At 40.2% G+C, this 27,750-nt stretch overlaps 1 protein-coding gene across 1 annotated transcript; it reads right to left on the reverse strand.

Moving 5' to 3' along the window:
- Positions 1–20,083: 20,083 nt before the first annotated feature.
- On the reverse strand, positions 20,084–27,592 carry e2f3 (E2F transcription factor 3). The gene is made up of 7 exons (XM_029514190.1): positions 27,463–27,592; positions 26,990–27,095; positions 25,152–25,380; positions 24,864–24,995; positions 24,477–24,591; positions 24,180–24,366; positions 20,084–23,246 (listed from the first exon to the last, which is right to left on the reverse strand). The coding sequence occupies exons 2-7, from the start codon at positions 27,018–27,020 to the stop codon at positions 22,981–22,983; spliced, it is 960 nt and encodes a 319-aa protein (XP_029370050.1). The 5' UTR covers positions 27,021–27,095; positions 27,463–27,592; the 3' UTR covers positions 20,084–22,980.
- Positions 27,593–27,750: the final 158 nt, after the last annotated feature.

The raw sequence follows: 27,750 nt of genomic DNA on the forward strand, positions 1-27,750 counted from the left end.
TGACTGTGCATCGTGCCACTGCTAAAGTGACTGAGAGCGGCTATTGTCTGGTGAGGCATACAAACGAACTCAACAGCCTTCTCGCAAGGCTAACTCTTTTAATTGCTCAAAGAAAGGGAGAGAAGGCGAAAGCTGGAATGAAGCCTTGGGGTAAGAAAGGAGGCAAAGTTAAGTTTCATGAAATCGCTGTTGTGCACTAAGAGAGGCATATTCAGATTAATTTACATGCAAAATAGTAGATCACAATCATATTATCAGACTTAGACTTAAATATATAGAAACTGTGAGGTAACAGCTGTCCAATTTTCTAATTATTCTCCTTGTGTTGTAGGTGTTTCTTTAAATGAGTTACAATCATTTCGCACTAAAATAAAAGTTGAAGTCTGACACAAATAATTATGATTTAAAAAAAAAAAAATCTGTTACCAGAATCACATTAATATTTTTCCAGATTCCTGAATTGACATCCATTTTTTATTAATGCTAAGCTTGTGCAATAACAGCTAGAGGCTAGCAATTAGCTCGGAAGCTAGCAGGTTAGCCAGATAACATTCAGCGTATGAGCCTTTCTGTTTTGACAACCAAAGCAAGTCATTAGTTTTCTGCTCACAGTCAACAAATCAGTTTGATTTTCTACTTACTGCAAACAGCTAATGGCTAAATGTGGCTCCCTTACACTCCCTTGACTGGAAGTCACAAGTTCACAGACACACAACTATGTTGGCTGGTCTGACAATCTTGGTGCTTCACTATTAAAGCACCAATGGGACAGCAATGATTTATCACCATAACAGAACTTTATTTACCTTCATTGAACTTTACCATACTTCATTTAATTTTATTGGCCCTAACCAGAACAGTACTTTATTTAACTTAATCATTGATCTTTATTTAACAAACAAGTAGAAGACTATTGGCCAATGTCCAACCGGCTTGTTATTCCTGCGACCATTTTTTTTTTTTTTTTGTTAGCATGTTTCTAAGATAGAGTCAGTGCGCTAGCAAAGATGGTGCTGAAATAAAGACTGACCTAGGTCATGTGTGTTGTTTTTGGAAATATGATTCATAATATACAGCCGGTTGTTACAGCCAAATACCATAACAGTGTGAAATACAATTGCCAAAATGATGGCTGAAACTGAGGACATGTGTCAAAAAGAGCAATTCATTCCTGCCCCAAATATGCTCATTAATGATGAAACTTCCAAACCTCCTGGAAACAAAGCAGTGCCTCGCAATGACAGCTTTAAACAGCTTGCCGAATTTTGTTGCTTAATAATTGAAGAGACACGAAGAGGTTACAGTCTGAACCATTTAGAAGGAAATTAGAAACAGAAAGGTGTGGTGTGATTTCTTTTTAAAGACGCACATTCTGTTCTTTATTCCTTTTTTTTTTGTCATGTCATAAGCTGCTCTGGTTAAACACTGATTCTTAATCGCACAAAGGATGAGCAGGTGAACAAAATGAGGTCTAGAGGCAGACCAATATAACACGTTTTGTTATCTTCAGATAGCATAACACTAGCATTAACCTTATTGTCTGAACTATATTTAGACTAGAGACATGGGAAGCCTTTTAATCGTCGAAATATAAACCTCTATTCAAGCGTTAAACCTCGAGCAATGTCAGAGAATCAAAAATATGAAGAAAGTGTGTCTGTCTTTGAACATATTTACTCTTGTTAGCCTTACAAAGAAAAGCTAACGTGGTTTGGTGTGAAAAGCAAGAATGTTACAAGAAGGAACATCTTGAAAAACAAGCAGCAGCATCGTTTATTGGTAATGTGGTCTTGATTTTTAAAAACGCTTGTGTTAACAAAGCTATTGTTAGGAAGACGTGACAACTAATCAGCTACAGCATTGCTGTTATTAATGCGCTGCAAATCTGCAAGAGGGACATTTAAAAAGAAAACTGGTGTCTTGTTGAAAAAGCCATTCTTGATTTTGACTATTGGGTCAGTGATGACTTGGCCATCTGGCAGCCTAGGGTGAAGAAAGTGTTGAAATAGCAGACATAAATAAGGGGAAAAAGGGAAGGAGTGCGATACAGATGACAGAAGTTGTCCATTAAGCGAGCAGAGCGGTCCTGGTGTGAATATTGCATTTCCATGTTTACCGCAATTATAGGCTTGTTCACTGGTTCACCTCCTGCAGAGGGTAAAAATGGAAGAGAGGGATGCTCCTGAGAATATCATCTGCCCAGTGAGAGAGATGAGATATGGACACGCTCGCCCACACACACGCGCACACACACACGTGCGCACACGCATGCACACACAGACAATATAACCAGACTAACACATCTTGAATTTGAGTTTAACGCTACTGCTGTCACATCCCGAGCCTCTCTGCACTCAAAGTGATCCTGATCTGTGTCTGTGTACTGCAGCTCGCTAAAAAGTCACTTAGTCCAATGTCATCCAATGAAAGGTTGTTTTCCCTTGAAGGCAATGGGAAAATCCGCCACTGAGACGAAGACACTTAAAGAATCTGCATTTTCCTCCTTAAATCAAGTGAAATTATTTAAATTGCAGTGGCTGAAATGAAATCTCTCCTACTATGAAAACAGCATTTCAGACTCCAGCCTGTTGTCAGCGTGTGTGTTCAGCAGATTCAGCAGATTCAGCAGACAGTCTAGCGAGGCTCACTCCTACACAAACATTGCGTGCGGCGGGTTGGCGGTGGAGGACATGATCAGCATTTTTATTGCCACAGAAAAGGCATGGAAGTTGTGGATAGGGACGCGCAAGATCCAACTTAATGGATTGGGCCAAAGGAGACAACGAGGGTCAGAGGGCAGTAAGATGACATATCTGAACTATGGGACAAAATAAATAACCTCTGCGTTGCTGCTAATCTCATCTAACGATGTCCCTAAAGGCTGACCTCCTTTGAGCAAACCTTACCGTCAACATAACACTATTTCCTCTTGGCTTTTGTGTAACAGAATGAATGTGTCATGCCATGAGATCTCTGTCACAACATCTATTTTTCCCCACATCTGTGAACAGTCATATTTATTTCTCATTCCCACTGTGGACACAGTACGATTTCCGATTCCATGGAGACAAAAAGGCTGTGTGATATAAATCCAGATTAAAATCGAACGCGTTGGGTTCTCCAACTTTAGATTGAGCTATTTCAAGAGCTGTGGGTGTTAAATGTGTAGCATCATTTCAGATTAGCCCCCCCTTAACTCATTTTTACACAGTAGCTTTCATGTAATTATCTTTTTAATTATCTTTGACCTTGCTTTCGTGGCTGATTCTTTACTTTTATAAATCTTTCTTTGCTGTCACTGATTTTTATCTGGTGGATTTTTCAAGGTACTTTTCATTAGCTTTTAAAAATATTGTGCAGCTGGGATATATGCTATGTTAATGTCTTCAGGTGTTTTTGTGGCTGTGTATCATTAAGGTGTCAACATAAACTCTCTGAATAGCCTCAAAAAAAAAAAAAAAGAAAAAGAAAAACAGCAAAGAACCTTGGAAAACAGCAACATTGGTTATTTCAACAAAAGCCTGCAAATCAAAGAACATGTGTTTATGTTCAAGTGACAAAGACCTTTGGCAGTCCTGAGAATTATGAATCAGGTCTGTCCGACCAAAGAATGAAAAAGGGTAACATTGTCAGGAAAAGGGTTGCTTGGTTTTATCTACCCGTCAGACCACGGCTGTGAGGAAACTTGTTGTAATGGAGTGCAGGTGGCATCGTGTTATGTGCAACAATACTGAATATCATGAGATAAAATTTTATTTGATTTGTGTAGAGCTTGGAAGTGTTGGCATAGAAACCGCAGGATCTTTTGCACTTGGATTCAACATTAATATGAAATACATGAACTGCACTGCACCCATAATAGCGCTGTCATTGAGCTCTCAAAGCGGTTTACAAAGGAACCCGCAGCCACCCATTCACCCAGCCTACACATTTATCACCTTTCCACCAAACACGCACTTTCACATTCTGATGACACCTTAGGGGCAGTTAAGGGTTCAGTATCTTGGCCAAGGACATGTCAACTTGCAGAAATCCGGGAACTGAACCACACGTCCGAACCACTACTTTCCAAATAGTGGGCGACACATTCTACCCCCAGAGCCACAGCCTGCCCTTGAATTCACTGGTCAAGATCGAGATCATTTATGACGCCACTGGTACACAGTGGCAATTTAGCTGGGCATATCTGTGTGCCAGATTGACGAGGGTTGGGAATGCCATCCAACCTTGACCAACAACTTATTTTTAGTCAAACATGATCTTTTCCCAAGTTTTTCTTCTGTGCCCAAACCCATCCAAACCCTGACCACGGCACTGCGAGATCAGAACATTATGTTTATATTTCTGCAACGGTGATTTATAGCGGTTTTGAAAGCCACAGACAAAACAGCATTTCTTATTATTTATCAGGGACTACCTGCTGGATTGTCATCATCCTGTTTTGGTGTACTGATGATTGTTGAGATCATTGCGTAACATCATCACATATGGATTGAAATGACTGAAGTCGGTAAGTCCATTATTTTCATTATCCTTGTTCAAACCACATCTATTAAAGATTTCTTTGCTTGTTTTAGGTTGTTCTAGCTTTCTACAACAAAAATACATTAAACTACAAATTATCTGCCAAACAATGGATGAACACCTGGATATCTCAGACATCTAGTTCCAGCTGCTCACCGTCCAAAATGCTCAGGCAAAGGACCTTTGATGGCAAATGTCAAAAAGGAAAATGTTTGCTTTTCATGTTTTTGCCCCTCAGGTCTAAAAGCAGAATGGGAAGCAACAAAGTGCTAATGGTCCACTGACAACAACACCAGCGGATGTGGCAAACTCTGAGTAGTTACTGTAAAATGTTTTCAGTTTGACAGGACCAGAGCTCAAACCACATTCTGCCACTGGGAGCAACAAACAGGCCTTGTGCTGCGGTGACGTAGCCTGAGCCTGACCCGAGGGTGGAAGTAATAAATTTCAATTACGCTTCTCATCTGCAACCAACTGAGCTTTTTTTCTTTATTTGCAGTTTGTAATTTTGCCTCTAGGTATGTTTTGACCTAAGATTTTTTTTTCTTTGCCACATTTCAAATTGCTTGCAGGCTCTTCATACACGTCATTTACTGACCCAGTCATATCAGGTCAGCTGTGCTGATTCCTGTTTGTTTGTTGTTGTTTTTTTTTTCTTTCTTCTTTGTGGTTTATGATGGAGATTTTACCAAAAACCAGCTGACTTTGCCCTCTTGTCCTGTTTGTGTTGTTTGGGGAAGATGGAACTTAGGGTTTTACACAGCTAGACAATTTTGTCCTGAAAGTTGTTCAGGTCTCCTCACAGGATAGAGAAGATGGCAATAGTTCAAGGAGAGTGATGATATGGTATAGATTTTCATAAGAAAAACATGATGTAAATCAAAATTTATTTTGTGAAATAAGGATGTTAAAATGGGTAGTTGTGTGGAGTACCTCACACAAAAAAAAAATCTGTAAAGCTTTTTGTGTCTCTGGAGGGAGCTTCCTGAATTTTATTATTATTCTAATATGACGAAATATATAATTAAATAGTGGTACCGTGAATTTCAACGTAAAAATATGTAAAATGTTCATACAAGTTGAGCTATATTTATAGGTAAAACTGTTTTGAAAAATTGGTCTGGATGTTTTTGGATTGGACAATCGCATCTGTGAACATAAATTGTTCTCAAATAGTCATGAACATTTGTAAATTTAGTTTTTCTGGATAATGTCGCTCGTACTCAGCTTTATGTGTCTCCTTAGATGTGGAATTTGGATGAGTTTAACAGACATCTGCTTGAAGCAAGCAGCCCAAAGCTATATTAGCCGTGACTAGCATAACACCTGAATCTCTGACTGAACTGTCTGTGGTTGAGCTGTATTGTGATTAATGTGAGCACCAGGTTTTAACAACGGCAGAAAATGCAGAGAAAAAAAGAAGAAAATACATATATACCTCCAATGTTATAATAGTGCAATGATGAACTCTCCTCTGTTGCAATCTGAGGTCAGTAACTTCAGTTCTAATCAAGTAATCTTTCACTCGGAGATCATATTTACAGGAGTGGGATATTTTGGAAGTGCTGCCGTTGTGCTTTCCACCCCTGCTCACCAACTAGCACTTGGACGGTTCCAGCCTCACAGTGTGTTTCCAGTAAAGGAACTGGTGGTACCAGCCGCTTTCCAGTTCACACACACACTCACACACAGTGTCAAACCACAACACATCACTGTGCCAGGAAGGGGTCAAATTAATGGCTGACTTTGCAACTCTCAGGCAGACACTCAAAGACACAAGTACACACTTGCAGTGAGACACACATACACCCCAACACCCACACGTGTGCGCGCACAGAGCCATTTCCATTCCCCTTCTCTCCCCTTCTCTCCCCTTCTCCCCCTTCTCCGCCCTTCCGCTCACTGCCACCCTCTGCTTTTTTCCCCCTCATTCGTTTTTTTCTCATTTGCATAATATAGTCTCTCCTTCTGAAGCTGTTTGTGCGCGCACACACACACAGCACTGACAGATGGCACCACTGGCTTCAGACACGGTGCAGAGCGGGAATGTGAGGGGAATGAAGGGAAGAGGAGAATGTTCTGGTAAAATAAACACATACACACACACGCAATAATACCATAATTATCCTGGGCACTGGCCTTGGCACTAACCTGGGGAAAACCCTGATGTGCCAACTCACTGCACCCGATGACCTACCAAAACCAGCGGGGGAGGGACACATTCACACATGCACACACATACACCCATGCACGGACTTATTTATGCAAAGACATGCATGCATATACAAAGTCAGTCAAGAAGAAAGGAAATCTTGTGCATACAGACAAAATAAACCCATCCGCCTCTTCTCTGCTTTTTAATCAATCTCTTTCCTTTTTCTCTGAATGCTCCTTCCATCTATTGGCTGTCTGTTTGACGGCATCTTGATGGTGGTTAAAGCATGTCTGTGCTGTCGAGCTGAGTTATCCTCGTAAAGCTCTGCGCCTGATTATCCTGCAATGACTCATTCAGGGTGAGAGCGAGAGAGGTGAACTTAGTGCACAAGAACCCAACAACCAGGCCACTGGTTACATAGCTATAAACAGACAGAGCGCTAAAGAGAGAGAGAGAGGGGGGGGGACTAAGAGAACTGAGCCTTGAAAGGCATCAAACATTGCAATCCTCAGCTCAGGCATGTGAGAGGGCAATTAGAATGAGGACAGATCACACACCAGACTAACTTAAAAAACAGACAAGCAGCTATCGTTTAGCCTGCTTTTTTCAGCTTGTTTATCATAGCCTTTCAAGATGAGCTTGCTGGCGATTGCATTTCACTGTTACCAATGTGATTCTCTGCAAGTGTTTCAGGTCAGGTTGTATAATTAAGTTGCTAATGTAGTCAGTAATCACAGATAGAGAGAAAAATAATAAAAACAACGGGCTGTCGAGGACAGATCTGCAGCCAGCTTTGGTGACTCGGCAAGAGCTGGAGTCGTCGAGATAAAGTTGCATAACAACTACTGCGCTGCGCTGTGGGGGGCATGACATTTAGAATTGGTCAGACAGGGGGTCCGGAAGGGCCACAAATGCATGTTGACATGCACACACACACACTGTCACACAGATATTTGACACACATACACACAGTTCCATACATAAGCATTCAAACTTTGTTTCAAGTATGTTCCTAGCAATGTCTGAGCATAAGGTGGAGGAGACGCATATCCTTAAGGCAGGTCTATTTATTGAAACATAAAAACATCTTTTACATAAATATGAAATGGGGATGAATTAACATTGGTTCAGAGGTTCATATATGAAATGAAGAAATAGAAGGAAAGGAAGCTCCCAACAATAAGGACGTGAGTTTCCATATACATTTATAAATATAGTTTGCAGCCAACATTGCACTTGTCTGTCTAAATTTGTGGATTAGTCTACTTAGAGTATTTATAACACTTCTCATTTTCACCTGTGCACACAATAAATTCCAAGCTCTCAGAGGCCAATACTCACACTTGAGCGAAGAGTTTGTATCCTGAGTGGGTTTTGTGTACACTGCTTCTTTACTAACACAAGGTTAGCACATTCACAGCATTCATAGCACAATGCGCAAACACACACAAGAATGTGAAACCATTTTCAGCAGTCAAAATTTTTCCTATATGTTTAACAGTACCACGTTTACAAACTTTGGTGCTGTACCATAAATTTTTAAGTATTTTCCCTTGGTGAGGTTCTCATGTTTTACTCAAACATAATTTCCCATAGGAGCAAATGCACTTCTGCTCAACTTATATTTTACCGAAATAATATGTGCGCTATTTGAGCTGAATATTTCAAAGTGCCTTTCACTTATGCACATGAACACACACACATTTCTGTTGAGCCTGATGGAACAGGACTGGGCGGCCTTCTCACAGTACTAACTGTCACTACAGTGAGAGGTCAAACAAAAACAGTAACACAGCTTATATAAGTCACAATAACAGGAGCAGGGGGGAGAGAGGGCAAGAGAGGTGTGGTTGTATAAGTGTGTGTCTGTGGAAGAGAAACAGGGTGATTTTCTCCTCTGTTTTCTACATAATATTTTCAATAATAATTGCAGTTTATTAATCCTTTATCTATGAAAAATATAATTACTTAAATATATGTGTTTTGTTCTGTAGTTTATATAACATAAATATGTATACGTGTGTGTGTGTGTGTGTACAAGACATGCTTACTGTATGTCTTGCCTGGTCTTGTTTTTTCAATAAGCCCCAGGCATTGTTTACATTTTAAGACATTTATTATTTAATGTTCAGCATTCGAGGAAGGAGAAGGCGAGTTGGTTAACATGGATTTTTGGATTCCAGTTGATGATGCTCCCAGTTGTTTTTATGCTTTTTTCAACACCTGCTGAGTCATTGTTAGCTCCCACAACGTCATCTGCAACAAGTAATGGAGGGGGCCTGGCAGCAATAGCGATGTTGAATAACTATCCTGCCCAAACTCCCAGTAGAGTGTATTCCTGTAACCATAGCAATTAATAATTAAAACTCTATCAGAAGTGTAGTGGTGTGTACACCCACCTCTAGGCAGGGGGATTTACCATGAAGCTGCCCATCGATGCATATCTTGCTGTACAGGCAATTGAGTTTGAGTCTGTCATGTGGTTTATCCTTTAAGGCACAAAGTAAGTATCCCAGTTAAACAGCAGTGGCCTTCAGAGGAGCACTGAAGGACGAATTCGGGGAACAAATATCCCCATTCTTACTGTCATTCAGTAACAGACATGTTTTCAAAAAACTCAGAAAACTAGGAAGAGCCATGTGACAGCAATTAGATGACCGTCGGGAGTCAGCGAGAGAATCTATAGCATTCCCACCAAGTCACCAGCAACAGCGAATTAACATTTTGGCCAAATATGTATATAAGTCAAAAAAAGTACCAAGGACATAAAAAACAATTGCCATACAATGAATTCTAATAAAATGTCAATGAAAGTAAAGTAGTGAAATAAATCAAGCCAGAGAAATGTCCTCTTCCACCACCTATCATCTAAACTTGCAAATTAATGAGGGGAAACCAATCAGCAGATTAAGTGTCTTCATAAATCAACTTCGCACCTGTACTGTGTGTAAAAACAAAGCAGAAGAAGAAATAATAAAGCCATTCACAAAAACGGCACGACAGTCAAGACATTAAAAATCACAGTCTTGTCAGTTAAAAAGCTCAGATTTGGGTCGCAGGCAGTAAGTATTGTGACAGTAAAAAAATGTTTAAAAAGAATAAAGAAATGGTGACAGTTTACAGTGGAGGAGTACGGGGTGTAAAGTCACATCAGAAGAGGACAGAAGACCAACAGAGGGAGAGTGAGGATGAGGTGTGGGAGTAAGAGAGAGAAAGAGCATAGGGGATTTTCTATAAGCAAAATGTAAAGAGGTCAGATAGCTAGTTTCTGGGTCAGAGCGCATTAATCAAGCGGACGCGGTGAGCTGTTGTCCTCAGCCCTGTGGCAAAGCAGCAATGTGGACAAGCTTCCACCAACTGTGACCACACATTAGGCACTTACTGCGAGCCATACTGACACTGCTCAGGGCGTCAACACACAAAGTTGCCCTTTATTCTATATATTCTAATCTACATCTACAGCACATAGGGACATATGCAAGCCCACTTATAAAGACGCCAGAAGCCAGCAGAGGGGTTTGTGTGCTGATTGGCAAGAATGTTAACCTTAACTCTCATCAGTAATGGTCCTAGGATCCAGCTGAAGGCATGAACGTCGGGAGGTAACACATATAGGATATAGTATAGAATGGCACAGGCGTGATTTGCAAGTCAGTATGTTGTAAGCAAAGCATACTGCATAAACTAGTTTATGTTCATGTCGAAATTCCCGCGGTAGTTTAGCCTGGGACTAGTCTGAGAATCAGAAGTGTGACAGTCGGTCTTCGTGGTAAAATTTAGCCCAATTCCTGTTAATGCTCAGTGTCTGACAGTTGCACAAGGAGGACACTGATACAGTACGTTCTTCACAAATCATCCCATGTGACATTAAACAAACTGTTATTGAAGGATTAATGGAGTATTCCGGAAATTTGCTATTGTGCTCCATAAAATAAGCAAACCAAAATGGAAAAGTCTGGTTGATGTCCACAAGACTTCCTTGTGGCTGTCATTTTCAGTGGTTTCACAGAATGCTCCCAAGGTTGTAAATCAGTACAAACTCGGCTAATTACAGTAAAGACTTTGTGCATTATAAACACAAAGAAGACCTTGAATTTTCCCCTATTCATTTCGAAAACACTGCAAACCTCAATAATGAAAGAAACCTTAATCACAGGAATTTGAAAGGATGCTTGGACTGCCGTATATGTGGAAGTTTCAGTCTTAATATGATCATTCTTTAGAGCAGTAATCTTGGACATCTTTGTCTTAACCTTGAAAAATCAGATCAGCTTAACATCTTATTTCCCATAATGTATCTGGCTTTTGCTGTCACTACAATAAACTTAAACAGACTCCTGCTCACAGAGATTAAAAAAAAAACAGGATTAGGTTGATCCAGGAACTCATAAAAAGTAAAAAAAAAAAAAAAAAAGTCAAGCTTATCCAAATCTCTTTTTTCTATTATTATTTTTCACATTAATTTATCAAGTGTCCAACACAGACAAACAGGCTCGTTAGAACATTCCTCAAAACTATCCAGTGGTAATTTGAGCAGTCTTAGCATGTAGATATCGCCAATGCATATGCTAACTGACGTGCAACAATCTGTCCTTATGCAGACTCAAAACAGCAAAGACTACATACGGACATGCAAACATGATCTGCTCCACTGCTGCGTAAAAAAAAAAAAAAAAAATAGTGATCTGTATTCTGAATTGTTCAAAAGCTCACAATAAGACCAAATAATATCAGCTGATGAACAGTTCAGATATGCTGGCACACGAGGAACATCTGAACAGGCACTCTCCACCGCAGGTCATACTTAACAGAATACACATTAGACAAACCCCACAGTACGTCATCATGAGGTTAAAAGCCATTTTCATTCTGCATTGTTCAATCAGTGACTGGCTGTTCACAGCAGTGGTGCATTACTCTGCAATGGTCACCAAGTGAATCTGCTCCTTTATATTTCTTTCCAACGCTCATAGAACTCATCTTCATACTAACCCCATTAATTTATTATGTAGTGGTTTATATAAGTGAAGTTTCATTTTTTTCAGCAAGAATAAAGTTTGAGGATATAAGTGTGGAAACACAACATGAATTCAATTTTGCGTGTGTCATGTATTTCAGTTTCTGATTAATTTAAAATATTCTTTTCGTAGGTTTAGGCTCCTTCAGATCCTTCAGATGTCAATCATTTGACTAATATATTATATCCAAATGATCAAAGGCCAACTTCACTGTGACATTATAATACAAAAGAGATCATTATTTAACACCGTTGTTGAGATTCTGACCACAATCCCTGTAGCATAACTGGGTGGCAGTAATTCCAGTTTGTTTTTTTTTGGGGGGTTTTTTTAATACAAGGTAATGTGAGATTTTACATTCAAGTACTGTTCATCGCTGATTTAATGTGATTAATGCAAAAATGTTGATAGCATAGTTTCCTTTTGAATACCTTGGAATGACTCCCATTCATTTGCCATCACTCCTGGGTGAAATGTGACAGATGTTTGAAAGGCAACTACTTCACAACTAAACATGTCACTTTCACCTCATCCATAAACTATGCTCTGAGTAAGGAGCCAAAAATGACTTGGAAAATGGAAGAATAATCTTTCAAGGACAAAATAGTCCCAACTGAACTCAAAGGGACCATTAGACAAAAGAGACAAGAGAGAGCAAGAGAAAAGGCAAATATCTTTCCAATTATCAGCTGTGGAGCATGTTCTTAAGAGCGAGCTGAAAGGACAGGTTATTAAGCTTTAATGCATCACAGCATAGGAACCATTCAAGGCCTTCTCCCTCATTAGACCTACCACCAGCCACACTCAGTGTGTGTGTCTATGCAGGCGCACACAGGCACGTACACACAGTTAAGCACCTCACACACTACTAAACACTTAAACACTGGTAATGAGAGTGTGAGTGCTGGCTAGTCCGCTTACAGACGGAATAATTGCAGATTTAGCCAACAAGGGTATATTCATTCCCTTGTATAAATGGGATTAGTGCACATACAGAAAACAGGAGTCACATTTTCCTAATAAAAGCACTCAACAAGACCAAAAACATTGTTGGAACCATGCCCAACAAGTGTATACAATATGTATGAAAGCATTTGATGTATCCTTGAGCAAAAGAGAAGAAAAACATTTAATTGAAATTTGCTGAATCTAACATTCTTCTCATGAAAAAGCTGCAGTGAACCTGGAGGTAATCCTTGTAGAAAAACACCACACTACAACAATTCCTCATGGATTTCAGATTTGATTTTTTACTTTCAATTCTTTTCTTTTTTTTTTTCTTTTCGGAGCAAGCAAACAACATGATGAAATTTCTGTGGATGATATATTGCTCAGGTTGATGTCTGTGTATTAGTTTGTAGTGTGGGTTGATTCCACAAGAAAAGCTAGAATTGATTCTCCTTAGTGAAATCTACCACATAATATTGGAGGGATATATCTGCCCATAAAGGTATCCTGCCTTCAATGAAAAAAAGGGGATCAAGAAAAAGAAATGGAAGTGGAACGAAAAATAACAGCCTTTGTGGAAGGGGAGACACTGATCGACCTGGGGAGGATGCCAAATGTAAACAATTTGGCCTGTGTGAAGCAGCTTGGTGTGCTGGGACTCTCACATAGCCAGACGCTGCCGTATGAACACATTAGCAGGGCAAAACACCGTCTAACATCCAGGCCAAGTTCTGAAGATCAATGAAGAAGTATTGGCTGTGGAGCTTCTGCTCAGTCAGCCACTAACTAGCCTTCTGTCCATTCCTGCATCGAGTGATCATCACCATGTGTGCACACTGTTGCCCTGAGTCTGATGAGGATGATTTTCCATAGATGGGATGATTAATGTGCCTGCTCTAAGATCTTGAGTGAGATTGATACCGCCCGCCACCCCCTCCATGCCTAATCTTTCATCCTTACAGTAAATATGACACAATGTCCATATGTACGTGAAAACCGCCTGATTACAAACAGCTTGCAAGCCCTCATCCCTTTTAATGATTACATCCAAAGGAACTCTCTCAGTCAAACGGCCGCATCCCTTAATGAAATTAGCTGATCGCACTATCTGCCTCCTCTGAGCGTGAGGTAAGGAGTTTCCATGGGGGTCACTCAGCTAAGTAACCCTCGTTAAGCAACCCTGATGCAAATGAGATGCAAATCTGGCTAAAACGGAACACTGGTTAATTTGGCCTCCTGACATTGCAAACAGTCACAGGGGGATCTAATGCAAATTACATGCAAATGACAACTGACGGGCTTTGTCTCGGTTGGCTAAAGGGTAGGAGTTGATGGGTTTGGGTTCACAACTGGTTTTGTCTATACAAATATTTGATGTATTAAAGTGGAACTAAAGAAAGTAAATACCCACTAGAGAGGGAGGTAGAGCGGCTGAGGAGGTTCACGACAGGTCAGGAGGCTGTCGTCACAACAGCTGAGGCATTATACACCCACACAGCACGGCCCAGTGCAAGGGACGGAAATATATAAACCTCAAACCAAAGAACAAGAGAGAAGTAGACATTACATTCCAACCGCTTCACATGTACCAAAGTCAGGCCCCAGCTGTGTGTGATCCAGCCAACTCCTACATCATCTGGAGCCATGCCCCATATATTCACCCCTGAGATCCAACCCTGCTGTACAAAGCCCACATAGAAATATGGCAATCTGGGCTGAGGTGTATTAACACTTGGCAAAGGGTGTATTTAAAGCCAGAACCTCCTGTGAAGAGGTCAGCCCTTTGCACAGACAAGCCCCTAAAGACCGTACGACAGAGGAAAATCACTTCCTCTAATTCTCAGCCCATGAAGTGACCTACAGTATGGATTCCTGAAGACAGGAGCAATTCACTAATTCTTCTCTATCCTCTCCCGACAATTACACGGAGGTTGACATCGAGAACTGGCAACCTCTAGCGTAGACTGTTTCAGATGAAAAATGCTTGTCATCCTTTTTTGGGTACATTTCAATTCCTCACCATGCTGGTACTTCTAATCTTAAACCTGCTCAAAAAACTAGACATTTGATTCTAAAATGTATCTTTTCAACTGGAAGCGCTGCTTATTTTATGTTCGTACTCACAGTGTGACTACAGGTCAATAGGAGATCCTAATCTAAATGCACTAGCAAACTATGAACTGACACAATGTGGAGCATACAAGGGTATTTTTAACAGGTTGCAGTTGTTCAAAGCCCTACACAGATCAGTGAACTGGATCTATGAGGTGCTGGGAGAGAACCTGCTGTGGTGTGATGTTGATTCCACTGTAAAGTAGCTATTTCCTGTGGGGAAGAAGCGCCTTCTCTCTATACATGCCCTGAGTACACCAAAGGCCTGACATATAATATAATGCAATGAAAAAGGAAAAAGCTCACTCCAACTCTCTACAGAGCGTAAGAGAAGTGAGTAGATGTTTTTTGATAGAAGAAATTAAAACTTTGTTTTTATGTGTCTTGAAGGTTCCTCCTTTTACATAAAGTGGTTTGATTCTCTAGTTTGACAACTTGCGGATTCTTAAAATGTCTAAAGGCCAGGTCACTCCAGCATTTAAAATGGTGAAATGTTCCAACAAATGTGTTTAGTTTCAATGGAATTACTTCAGCCCAATTGTTGCGTTCAACTTTGGTGGACATTAACATGCTTTTTCACACCCTTAAACAAGCGGAAACTGTCTCACCATAGCTCACCATTGAGGGGACTGATAGCAAGAGAGTGCCAAAATAGACAATGCTGTTAAAGCTGTTTCGCCATCTACTTTGATTTGGCCTTTCTCTTTCAGAGAAATAAGTGCTCTACAGAGCAGGTGTGGGTCTGCAGACAGTTATGAGAAAAGTATGTCTCCTAAGTGAATGGTACAACCTTAACAACACTTTAGCACTGTCTATGTGGCGACGATGCACAGATGCATTTTCAAGTGATTCATCCTTGAAAGAGGGACAATTTTGAGACTTGGGCTTAGATTAGAGGGTCTGACAAGAAAGAGAGACAGGAACCATGAGCAACAAAGGCTCTCAGATGAAAAACACTATGCACCCATGACCGCCCCAATTTAAGAGAAACTTAATGGCCCATTTTAGCTCTAACAATCTGCTTTTAAAAATAGAAAAATGCATGCAAACCCAGAAACCCCAAAACAACAGCCTGTTGCGCCGACATCCCTCAATATTTCCCCATCTACTCCCTTCAGAGCCATTTTCACTGCATACTCCACTTGTCCGAAGGAACAGAGGAACTCAAGTTTTAATTAGTGCAGCTGTCCACATGTAGCAGATCACATTTCACTTCAACTGCAACCGAAAGTGATTCAAGCTCCTCTGAGGCCCCAACTTTACAGATGGCCAAGATGTTGATCGGCTCTATACTTTTGAGCTTCTTGTTAATGATAGTGACAAATGAGTGACTAAAGGGAGAGTCTGAGTTGTTGGTAGGAGCACACAAATTGATTTTGGCAAAAAGCCTGCATAGAGAGGGGAAGAGATAGCCATTCAAATGGACCATGTACTTTCTAACCACCCAGCAAGTAAAATTTATGGTGTGGCATTGCAAATACAAAGTGATGGAATGAAATGAGGGAGGTAAGAAAAGAGATGTTGAGAGAGAAGTCCAAACTTCACAAATGGACACAGTCAGTCACTTGATGAAGTGGATGTGAAGGTACAAAGATTGTTGGAAACAGACACCCCTGCAGTTTCACTGCTGAAAAGATGTGTGACGATGGCGTCTAAGACACTGTTTGATGACCTGAAGAAGATTAATATCGTCAAAGTTCAATACTGTGGAGTGACAGCTCACCACTGCTGTGCTGAGACCGCTGACCTCATAGTTTCAGTCTACAATTACATGAGGTCCTGACACTGAGCGCTGGCCAGTTTTTCCAGCCACTGCGTTCCTCAAAGGAATGTCAACTGGCATTGCCATCTCTATACACAATCCAGTCTCAGTGCAGTCCCACCCTGTCTTCAACAGGATTTTGAAAACTAGAAAGCACCTTCTCTTATAAAAGCATAACATGTATGACTAACTCTTAATATGCACTTTGCATGTACTTCTCCATTCAACCTCCTTGAACCTATTAAATAGATGTAGCACTTTATACTTGTGCCAAGGCACTCTCCTGTACGGATGCTTTAGTGATCTCCTTCGCGCATAATTCACTTTGAATAAAAGCATCTGTCAAATGAGTAAATGTCAATGTACTGGAAAGTAATTTCTAATTAATCTGCTTTAAAAATAAGATTCTTTCCAACATTGATGAGAATCTTTGTCTTGTATTTCAGTCATAAAGAGGATTACGGAACCAGTTTTCTTTTATCTTTATCTATATAGTGGTATTGCTCAGCATTTTGCTGAAAGAAGGCCAACAACTGTAATTAACACTGAAGACCTGAAACAGAATGATTTCATAGTGTGATAAAAATTACATAGAACATATTGAGACAAAAATGCTTTCATCTGAATTCATATCCGAAGACACGAGCAGCTTTTCTGCATCAACATGCATCAGTCCTGATTAGGCCACAGGTTTGCACTGTGGCAAAGACAGGTAGATGGGCCTGCAGGTGTTTTTCTGCATGTAGCTTCACGGTTATCATCTTTGTATCCAGAAGCCTTCTTCGTTTGACTGCACAACAAACAAGAGCACCTTTCACTTCAATATACTCAGCACATCATGAGCCGTGGGTGATGAATCAAACTACTCCTGTCCTGCTCTCTCTCACTATTCATTTCATTCACAAACCCAAAATATTGCCAAGGCAGCGGATTGGCTGTAAAGGCGTTACGCAAAAAGACGGCATGCTCACAAGGGCCAATGAGTTATGAGTAGTACACTCTCTCCCTCTCTCTCTTGCTATCATGCTCCCTCTTTAACCCTCTCTCATTTTTGCTCTCTCTTTCTCTTTCACTCACTCACTCACTCCCAGCCCCAGAGCATTACAGCAGTGAGAACAGCCTGACTGAAGAGAGATCAGGGGAAGAAGAAAAAAAAAAAAAAAAAAAAAAGGTGCTACATTTTGGTGAGAGGGGAAACACCTAAACAAGACTATCATCCTAGACTTTCAGAGTTGGGTCTGATTTGCTCCAAATCCCTCCCAGCCTCCCCCCTAGAGGAGTGTGGCTATTTTTGTCTTATCTCGTCTTTTAAGCCCAGCCATCTTTGTAATTTGTTTGCTACTTTAAAAACCGCACATGTGACAGGGAAAAGCACTTAAAAATGAGGCATCATCGACCGATTGATGGGCTGATTGACAGCTATATTGGCTGATCTTTAACTGAGCCCCCTTGAGACGAAGGTGAGCTGACGTCAGGCTTCATTCAATATCGCCCCATTCAATATTCACTTTGTTTTTCTTCCCCGTGAGCAAATATTTGTGGCAAAGAGAGGGACAGAAAAAACAAACAAAAAAAAAAAAAAAAACAAGCGAAACACACATGAATCAATAATAGCAGTGATCCAGTGACTCTCCATGAACTCTAAGTGAGTGTGCCACTGTTTGTGGGGAACTGGGTTGACAAGGTTTAAGAGACATTTTGAGGTACAACACTGCCATCTATGGACAGGTCTGGGTGCTAAAGGCCCCCGACAGATTACATCATCATGTTGAGAGCACTGATGTGTTTTTCTAAGATGCTGTGGCTCAGACAAAGAGAAACAGGGCTACAGAGTTTCAAAGCCAGATTGACAGAAGACAAAGTTTCAAATGTGTCTATATGTACACTTACACATTACATACAATGGGTCCTGTCCGTAAACAAACATTTGGTAAAAATAATATAGAATAATCTTGTCGCTTTCGAAATTATGTAGGTTTCTGTCTATTATAACGTACTTAAGCCAATGAAATAAAATAAAAATAAAAAAGCTAACTACATTTTTCATTCCTGGGTCTATAATGCCCTCAAAACAGCAACAAAGGAAGTCTGATTTCTTTGTCAATGGTCTCCAGTCAGCTCAGCCAGTGTCAATAAGAACTAGTTTGGAACCTTTTCCCTACTACTCGACCTCGGCCTGCACTTTGAAATTTAATGAGCTGTAGTTCTTTCGTTTTTTGGGTGGGGGGAGATTCAATTATTTGTTTTATTTCAAGTATTAAGTGACACAGAATCCAACAGGAAACAGATACAGACCTATAGCTTCGGTCCTGGGCGAGAATCGAACCCTGGAAGTTGCAAATAGCATGGCATGCACGCTGACACCTCAACATGCTGGCATAAACTGTAATTCATGTCCGAAACCAGCAAATTAAAATAATAAAAAACTGTCACACTACTTACATGAAAGGCCTCTGTCCTTGCTGAGGAGATGGAGAACATGCTGTGGCCCGCTACGGCCCTAACAGCAAGAGCTCATATTTCGTAGGAGCTACAAGTTCAAGTCCTTTCAGGGTGACTGCAAAAGGCAATCTATGCCTTCATCCTAGAATTTATTTGACAGTGGCTTGACTGTCAACAGTTGAAGAATATAAGCTGTGGATTGGACCGCATATAATTTCTACTAGATGACCAATTCATTAAAAGTCAATTACTCATAGGGGATGTGTACCTCACAGCCTCATCGGTGTGCATCAGTGATACTGTGTGATCACACTGCCTCCTAGTGTTTGCACATATAGTGCAGTGGAGCCAACTGGGTTTAGGGTGCTGAATTTCATTCATTCATCTTCTTCCGGGTCATGGGGGTGCTGGACCCAATCCCAGCTCACACTGGGCGAGGTCGGGGTACACCCTGGACAGGTCGCTAGTCATTCACAACAACCAAGACCAGAGACCAACAACCACTCGCACTCACACCATTTAGTCACCCATTAACCTAAACATGCACGTCTTTGAATGGTGGGAGGAAACCCACACAGGCATGGGGAGAACATGCAAACTCCACACAGAAAGACCCCAGGCGCAGGACCCAAACCAGCAACCTTCCTTTTGTAGACAGCAGCACTAAGCACTATGCCGCTGTGCTGCCCTAACATGAATTTGTGTGATCATTTGAATTTGGGGGCACATACTGGAAAACTATCAGCACCAAGGAGTGATTCTTTATGCAACTGAACAGTATTACATCCCATAAGATTACTTAAAACTGTAATTTCAGTTTATATGGTGACAAACCAAGATCCACTTAGGAAAAGGGAGAAAACCATGAAAAGAATTGTTTTGAAAATGTTGAAACTGTTCCTAAAAATCATTAGCAACAACTAAATGGACTGTGTTTAGTTACTGTGTTGAATGAAAGCCACCATCAACAGCCAAAAATTTTTTTTTTTTTTTACTCATGAGGCAACGCACTTGTCAAAATCTATTAGGAAAGGCATTTTAAGAGCAAGAAACCTCAAAATCCTCTATAATATTGAACAGTTAATCACAGCTGATGAAACCATGCTAGATACGTTTTGTTAACAAACATGTTTAATAATTGAAATTCTTCAAACATCTTTTTTTTATACAAAACCGTGACCTTTACTGTGGGTCCAAGAAGACAAACAGCTTCATGTCGACGTTATCTGTATCTCAAAGAAAGAAACCAGTGTCAGTGATAACCAGTCAAACAGTGTTTCAATCCTGAGGTGAATGTAGCATTGTTGTATAATACATAAGTGTGATACATATAAAGATAAAAGCTCACACTTCATCTGAAATGTCCCTATCATGACAAATGAGAACATTAATCTTTACAGGGACTCAAAAAATGTATGATTTCCTAAACTGATGTAAAGCTGGTGATTATTTCAAAAAGCTTAATATAAAATTATCAATGCCTTCATGTGGGAAAAAAAAAAAGATGTGCACGGACTTTCAAATAAAAATGAAGCTACGATCAAAGCATTGTAGGATTGAGCAGAAGTAAGTGAGCATGTAACATATGGACTGATGATATCAGGCATATCGCCATTTATTTCAGTTGGACACAGTTCTCACTCTCATCATAGCTGCATGACGTACACTACCACTCAAACGTTTTGACACACTTTCTTATTCGTTTGAATGAGAAACTGTGTCCAAATGTTTCTCTGGCAGTGTATAAGCCATTTAACTCTCAGTCCTACAGACACATAAATGCATTAAGGCATGACTTTGTTGCATAGTACTTGCACAAACTGGTTGTGAAATGAGGAAAAACACATTAAGAAAATGAACCATAACAAGTTTTCATTAGATCTTAGTGTGTTGATCAGTTTTTGCGATATCAATTCAAGCTGCTTTAACAATTTATTTCTTCAGACCTATGTACAGACTACCCTGGTGTGTGATTCAAACAAAAGACAATAGCAAATGAGACGCAGGTATTACTTTAATCATCTATAAGCGCTTCCATGCCTCATAGCAGCTTAGATCTTGTCATCGACTGCTGACTACAAAAATGGCAGCAGGGCAATACCAAATTATTTTTTAAATCAAGAATTAAACTGACGATTTGTTTTGGTTGATAAATCATTGACTATTAGATGTAAAAAAAAAAAAAATGTAAAATAACACTGGAACCAACAGATATTTTGCTTTTCTGTTTAAAAAAAAATAATAATAATCTAATTTGCAACCAGTCACCAAAAGTTACAAATAAATTTTTTTCATGTCTTAGGTTTGTCTTAAAATTGTTTTGGAGATAACTTCTGAGGGACTTTATCCTTTCTGACCATTGATAAAAGCGTAACCTGACCATGACTCTATCATTGTATTTCAGGCTATGACCTAACTCACATTGGCACTCAATCTTCTGCACTCACAAGAGATGCTCAAGTAAGCATGTAAGGGATCAGCATCACAGTAAGTCGCTCCATTCACCAACAGCTTTCTTTTCACCCTTCAAGGTTGGTTCTAGGCAGCTGTTTATATTTTTACACCCTTAACATTGTACCTACCTAATTTCCTACCACAAGGCATGAAATCGCCTGACAAGGACTCTTTACATGTCTCTACAGCTGAGCACGGGTTTTTGTATTTAATTACTAAAGGTTTCTTAAGGAAGTCAATGTTTCTCATGGTTTAATGGATCAACAATAGAAAATTTTATGCTTACAGCAGCAATGGCAAAGGCAGGTTGCACTGACATCTGAGATAGTTCCTTGCTGAGATGTTTAACATTTTGGTGAAGGAGATTTCTCGCTGTTAGTAAAAAGGAATGCTGCAACATTGTTATGGAGAAAACAATAATATTGACACAAAGTTGTGTCAAATTTTGGGAAACTCCTATCGTGAGTAAATCAGCCTTTAACATAAATTGTGCCTCAAGAAAAAGTCCCTGTTGCCCTGAGAAAACTATGACACCAAAAACCAGACTGTGCTGTGATTTCACTTGACGGCAGGCTGGAATGCACTAATCCAATACCTTAATATATGAATAAGATGATTATTTTTGATTATCATAAAATTCAGTGTATATTGTAATATTTAGACATGCCGAAGCACCTGAAATAATTCCAGTCCTGTGAGGGATAGTGATTTTGAATTCAGGATCTCTGTTATCATGTTGATACTTGAGCTGACCTGAGTTGATATATGATAAGTAAAAAGCGGATCAGTGCTTCCCAAGTCGTGGAAGAAACTCAAGACGTGGATTATTTCCCTATCAGTGCAAGGTGAAGAGGGAACAACCCTCTGAAATGAGGCACAGGATGTGATTTTACAGTATCCTCATTGGTTGAGTGGCTGGGGCACAAAATCAAGAATTAGCACAAAAAAAGACAATATTATTAAAACATACAGTTTTAGTGTGCACAAAAAAAAACTTCTGCAACTCTATGTTTCACTAGAAGTCCAACACAAAAAGCTATGTCTCAGGTGAGATTTGGACCAGCTGTCCATGCAGGAAACATGAACTACTGATAATGCCAAACGTTTATTTATGCTATATTCCGGAAATGTTGTGAAAATTTCTGTGTTCAAACTATGATTGATGATGTCTTTCAGGACCATCACTTCTGGAAAAACACTGTTGCCTCAAGAATAAATCCTGTGTTCTGAGAGGACAGGTTTAACTTTGAAAAGAACAGATTAAAGCTCTAAAACAAAGGGTCTCCTCTGACAATTTGCATATTAGCCCATATCCAAAACAGCACGAAAAAGTCGTTGGAAGATCTCACTTCATATTCAAATGTATGTTGGTTATAATAATCCTCCAAAGTGATGTCTTTTGGGGTTACGTTCTCCTTCGTGTACCGGAGTGTTAGTAAATCCCAGTTATACTGTCCAAGAGGGCAATTTCTTTTAGAAGCAGCTTTGTTCATTTATTAGAATTTCCCATGACTTTCTGTTTGTGTGTAAGATGTCCATTCTAAAGGTTTCCACAAAAGGCTTTTTTAAAGTAGAGGCACATCTGTGGGTAATTTCTCCAGGTCAGCAGAGAAGAGGTCAGTGATGCCCTCATCCTCAGCCAGGCTCAGAAGGTAGTCCTGCCCATGAAGGGGTGGAGCAAGGGTGACAAAGCTGTGTTGGTCTTCAGAGTGAGGTTGGCGGGAGGTGGGAATGGAGGACACGGAGGTTACAGTAACTCGTGATGAAGGTTGCTTTGGATCAGGCCGCGGGATGTTGATTCTATTCATTGCAGAAGTATTGTTAGCATTGTCTGGAAAGATAATGGGAGTGTGGGTAAGGAGACATGGGGTGAGGAATGTCAGTAAGGAGACATGGCATGAGGAATGTGGGCAAGGATACATGGGGTTGGGAATGGAGGTAAGGAGATATTAAATTGGGAATGTGGGTAAGGACACGTGGGGTTGGGAATGCAGGTAAGGAGATATGGGGTTGAGAATACGGATAAGAATGCATGAGGTGAGGAACATGGGTAAAGAAATGTGAGGTTGGGAATGCAGGTCGGAGACGTGGGGTGGGCAAAGTGGATAGGGAGACATAGGGTGAGGAAAGTAGAAGAGCAATGATGGTTCAAAAACTGGAAGCACAATATAGCCAACAAACTGCTGGGTTAGAAGTAAGTAGATAATCTGACAACCTTTTTCCACCAAGCACAATATTTTCAGCATAGGTAAACTTGTTAATAAAAACCAATTGATGCATTTCTCACTACCAGCGGAGTTTGCCTCTGTTCAGACCGAAGGTGAATACCGCTGCAAAGAGCACTGCTGTTATATGCACTTACTGGGAACACACACTGTCACAGAGAAGAGAGGGAGCACACTGCAATACCACCTATGCATTGCCCGACGGCGTGTCTTAAAACTCATTCAAATGATGCGGCTCACTCTGTCATCCCTGAGCTCAGTGTAGCTGGACATTATGTGAAAATAAACTTGTTTCCATCAACGCTGAATCAGCACAGAGGACAATAAATATCGTCTTTCGCTGAAGAGTCATGTAATCTTTCTGATTGCCATTAAAAGTGAGAAATTACAGAGTCTTTTTTGAGCCAATGGAAAAGTATTTTCCAGGGTCATGAATGGAATGAGGGTCAAAGGTAGCCACCACAGTCTCTGTGGCAATAACATGCACTTTTACTAATCCACTTGAAAGAAATCATTAAGCCTTTATGATTAAGACTCACCTTTGACAGCTACCTGGACAAAGGACGAGTATGTCGAGGGGGAGTTTGAGTCTTTCCCACTGGCAGATGAGTCTGAGTGACTATCATTGGCCATGGAGGTATCTGTGGTGTCCATGGGGATGGGGTCATCTGTGCACAGAAATACCTCAATGGGGCCCTGGGTACTGCAGAGGTGGACCTGGAGACTCTAAAAACACAAGCAGACATTGACTGCTTTGAATGGTCTCTAAATAGCCAATATCTAAAACTTTCAGCAAATGGTTTCTTGAGATATTGTGTATTGAATGAAGGCGGTACCTCCTTTGGGTGTGGGACCTCAAGTTTTGTCTCTGCCGGGGCTTTGATCACAATCACAGTCTGTTCTTGGAGACTGGGGATCCTTTGAACATCCTCATATGTCAAATAAGCAAATGTTATTCAATAGGTCATGGACAATAAGCTTTCTTAGTGTGTTTACAAATGGAAAAATAAAACTATGAGACTAATTCATTGATCTTATTTACACCACATACCAAAGTTTAAAATTGCATTGAATCAAGCAGAAACACTCAGTGGAAATTTGGAAATCATAAAAAAATCCATTATCAATTATTTTACTGACAAATTGAGCATTTCAGTAATGTTTTGAGCAAAAATATCAACCTAACCCTAACCCAAACAGGATTGTTTTGGAAAAAAGGATATCTCTGGCACTGATGGTCCTCACACAACTGGTGAACCTGCAGAATGCAGGTCTGGATTAGCTCATCCAGCTTCCTCTCCTCCTCAATGAGATCACTGAGCTCTGGACCTTGTTTCATATTCACTTGACCACCCCTGGGACAGACAGTCAAAAAGCAAGTCAGGATAAAAAAAAAAAACAACACTTTTCTGTTTGATTTGACTAAATACAAACACAGTCATGACGTACATGCATTGTATGACAAGGTATTTTCAGAAAAACACACACCTCTGACATCCACAGATACTTACAACCATTCAATGTGGTTTTTAGATTTCTTTTTTATGAGGTGGATCCCCTCAAGGACATTGGTGACATCGTAGAGTCGCCTCTTAGGAGCATTGAGCTCGTGAGCGACTAAGTTTAAGTCCAACACCCGATCAGAAGAGCGGTTAATCAGCTCTGCGAATCTCCGTGTCAGGAAACCCAGTGAGGTTTCAAAGCGTGCCCTTTCAAAATTAAAAGAATGTGGCTTGGATGCTGGAAAAAAAGAAAATGGATTTAGAATTTCAATACATGCATACATATACATGTGTTATTTCGAAATCATTTGATTAAGATGATTTATAGAAATTCTAACATGGCAGTGTGCTGATTTACATTATAGGGATGTAACGATATGAAAATTTAACCTCACGGTTATTGTGACCAAAATTATCACAGTTTCCGGTATAATCACAATATTTTTAAAAGTGTGTTTAATATAAATGAAATTGTTCCAAAAAAGTAAGTGTTTGCCAAAAATATGAGCACAACTTTTTCAACTCTTAACGAGTAAAAAAAAAAAAAAAAAGTGTTTGTGAAGGAGTCGTAGCAGCAGTTCTCTTCCCCACACTGTAAAAAAATAAAAATAAAAAATAAATGGACCGCCCCACGTCTCCTCGTTATGAATTATTAATACCGTTAGGCTACAATTCATATCAAATAACAATATCAATGCCTTTTTGTGGAAAACGATTGGCTATATAATTCATAGTGTTACAGGGAAAACAATGTTTGGTTTCCAAAGACACGTGGTTCATTCCGTCACTGTTTGACTTTGACTTGACTGTTGTCATTGCTAAACAGATCTGATCTAGCTGCTAGCTCGTACTTGGTTGCTTCCAACGTCCATTTAATAGCATGGGATTATACACGTAGTCACTCACTGTCAACTAAAATATTACGAAAATGAAGTTCATGGCACTGTCTTCTTTTTACCATTTCACTGTCTCATCGCGAATGAAAGTGTCGCGGTTCAGCAACACACCTTTCATTGTCTACAGAGTTGTGCATGATGGTCACGGAAATGAGTCGTCATGTTCGATGTATTGCCTCCTGTCGCAGAAACTTTTTTCCTGCAGGTTCTGCATACAGGGTGGCTGTCTTCCATTAGCAAGCCCTCAGTATTCCTAGGAAAGCCAAAATACACCCACACCTCCAATTTTGTTTTCTTAGAGGGCTGAGAAATGCCTTTACAGCTGTTATCTCCTCTTTCTGCCATGATTAGAACTTTTATAAAGTGTAAAGGGATGTTGAACGCTACACGGTGCATCTGTGTGGCAACTTAGTGATAAGCTGGGAAGGATGAAACACACATTTTTCATACTGCAGTTACGTACCATGATAATTGTGATATTTAAATGAAAATGGTAATCGTTATTTTTATCAAGGTTTACCATTTTACCGTTAACCGTTACATCCCTATTACATTACAGCACCACAAACATTAGCCATTCTTGGACCTCAACAAATGAGGAAATGGTTGGTGGGGACATGAGGCACCACCTCAACAGTTGTTATGATATACTCCAATGTTCGATTTCAAACAGAGTGAGAATATGGTTGGGAATTAAGTGAGATCTATTCTGTGGACCACCTGTGTCTTTTTTAGGGCATGGTTTTCCACCTTCAGCATCCTGTCACAATGATCATCTCAAACTACATCAGTTCGCACTTCATACAGACGGCAACAAAATGTATATATCTAATTGCAGAAACGCACTCTGGTTACTAACAAACCTCTTTGCAGGATTTGCATGTTGATCCACTGACAATCCTATAAAAAAATAAATAATTAAAAAAAAATCATTACAGTAGAGCAACTTACTCTTTTTTCCTTCGTGGGACGTGGAGGCCATTGGCTTATTGGCTGTGGTGGTCCTGCCACCATCTTGAAGGTCCTCAGACACACTGACTTCCAGCTCCAGCCTTCTCTAGGCAGAAGAAAAGGAATTTGTTTGTTAAAAAGCATTATACACTTTAGATGCTTGGCATTTCAGTATCACACAAAAAGACAATTTGTTGCATCTGCATATCAAAACCTGTAATTCATGGCATAAATGCTTATGGTATAATTGCTATGGGTTCACTGTATTCACTTATTCACTTGTGTCTTCACATCAGTTTGAAGTCTTAAGTTTGCTATCACTTGCTTTGGGGACAGAAGCTAGCTTCCCTCACTAATGTGTTTAGCTAATAAGAGCAACATCTCCCCATCCCCCCCTCCCATGTTGACCCAAGGCCTCAGCAGTTTGCTTCTGGCTGTAATGAACACATTGCAACGTGCAGTCATTCTCTTACCTGTGTATCCCCGCTGAAATAACTCAAATTGAAATGTCAGTGTGCTAGGCACTTGTGAAGCGAGGTAGGCTATGGTATGTCCCGACGAGGCGCGGTGTTCCTCACTGCCCCAGACCAAGGGAGAAAAAAAAAACACGCAGAAAGCTACCGGAAAGATACAGAAGGAACCGGAGCCTCAAGAACACACCTTCAGAGTAAGAGCATAACATTCTTTTTTGGGGGCCTTTTATTGAAATGGCATGCAGTTCAAACAGCTCCAGTTTCTCGTTAAACACGAATACACAGTCC

This window comes from Echeneis naucrates, chromosome 11 (assembly GCF_900963305.1).
Source record: "Echeneis naucrates chromosome 11, fEcheNa1.1, whole genome shotgun sequence".
Taxonomy (NCBI): domain Eukaryota; kingdom Metazoa; phylum Chordata; class Actinopteri; order Carangiformes; family Echeneidae; genus Echeneis; species Echeneis naucrates.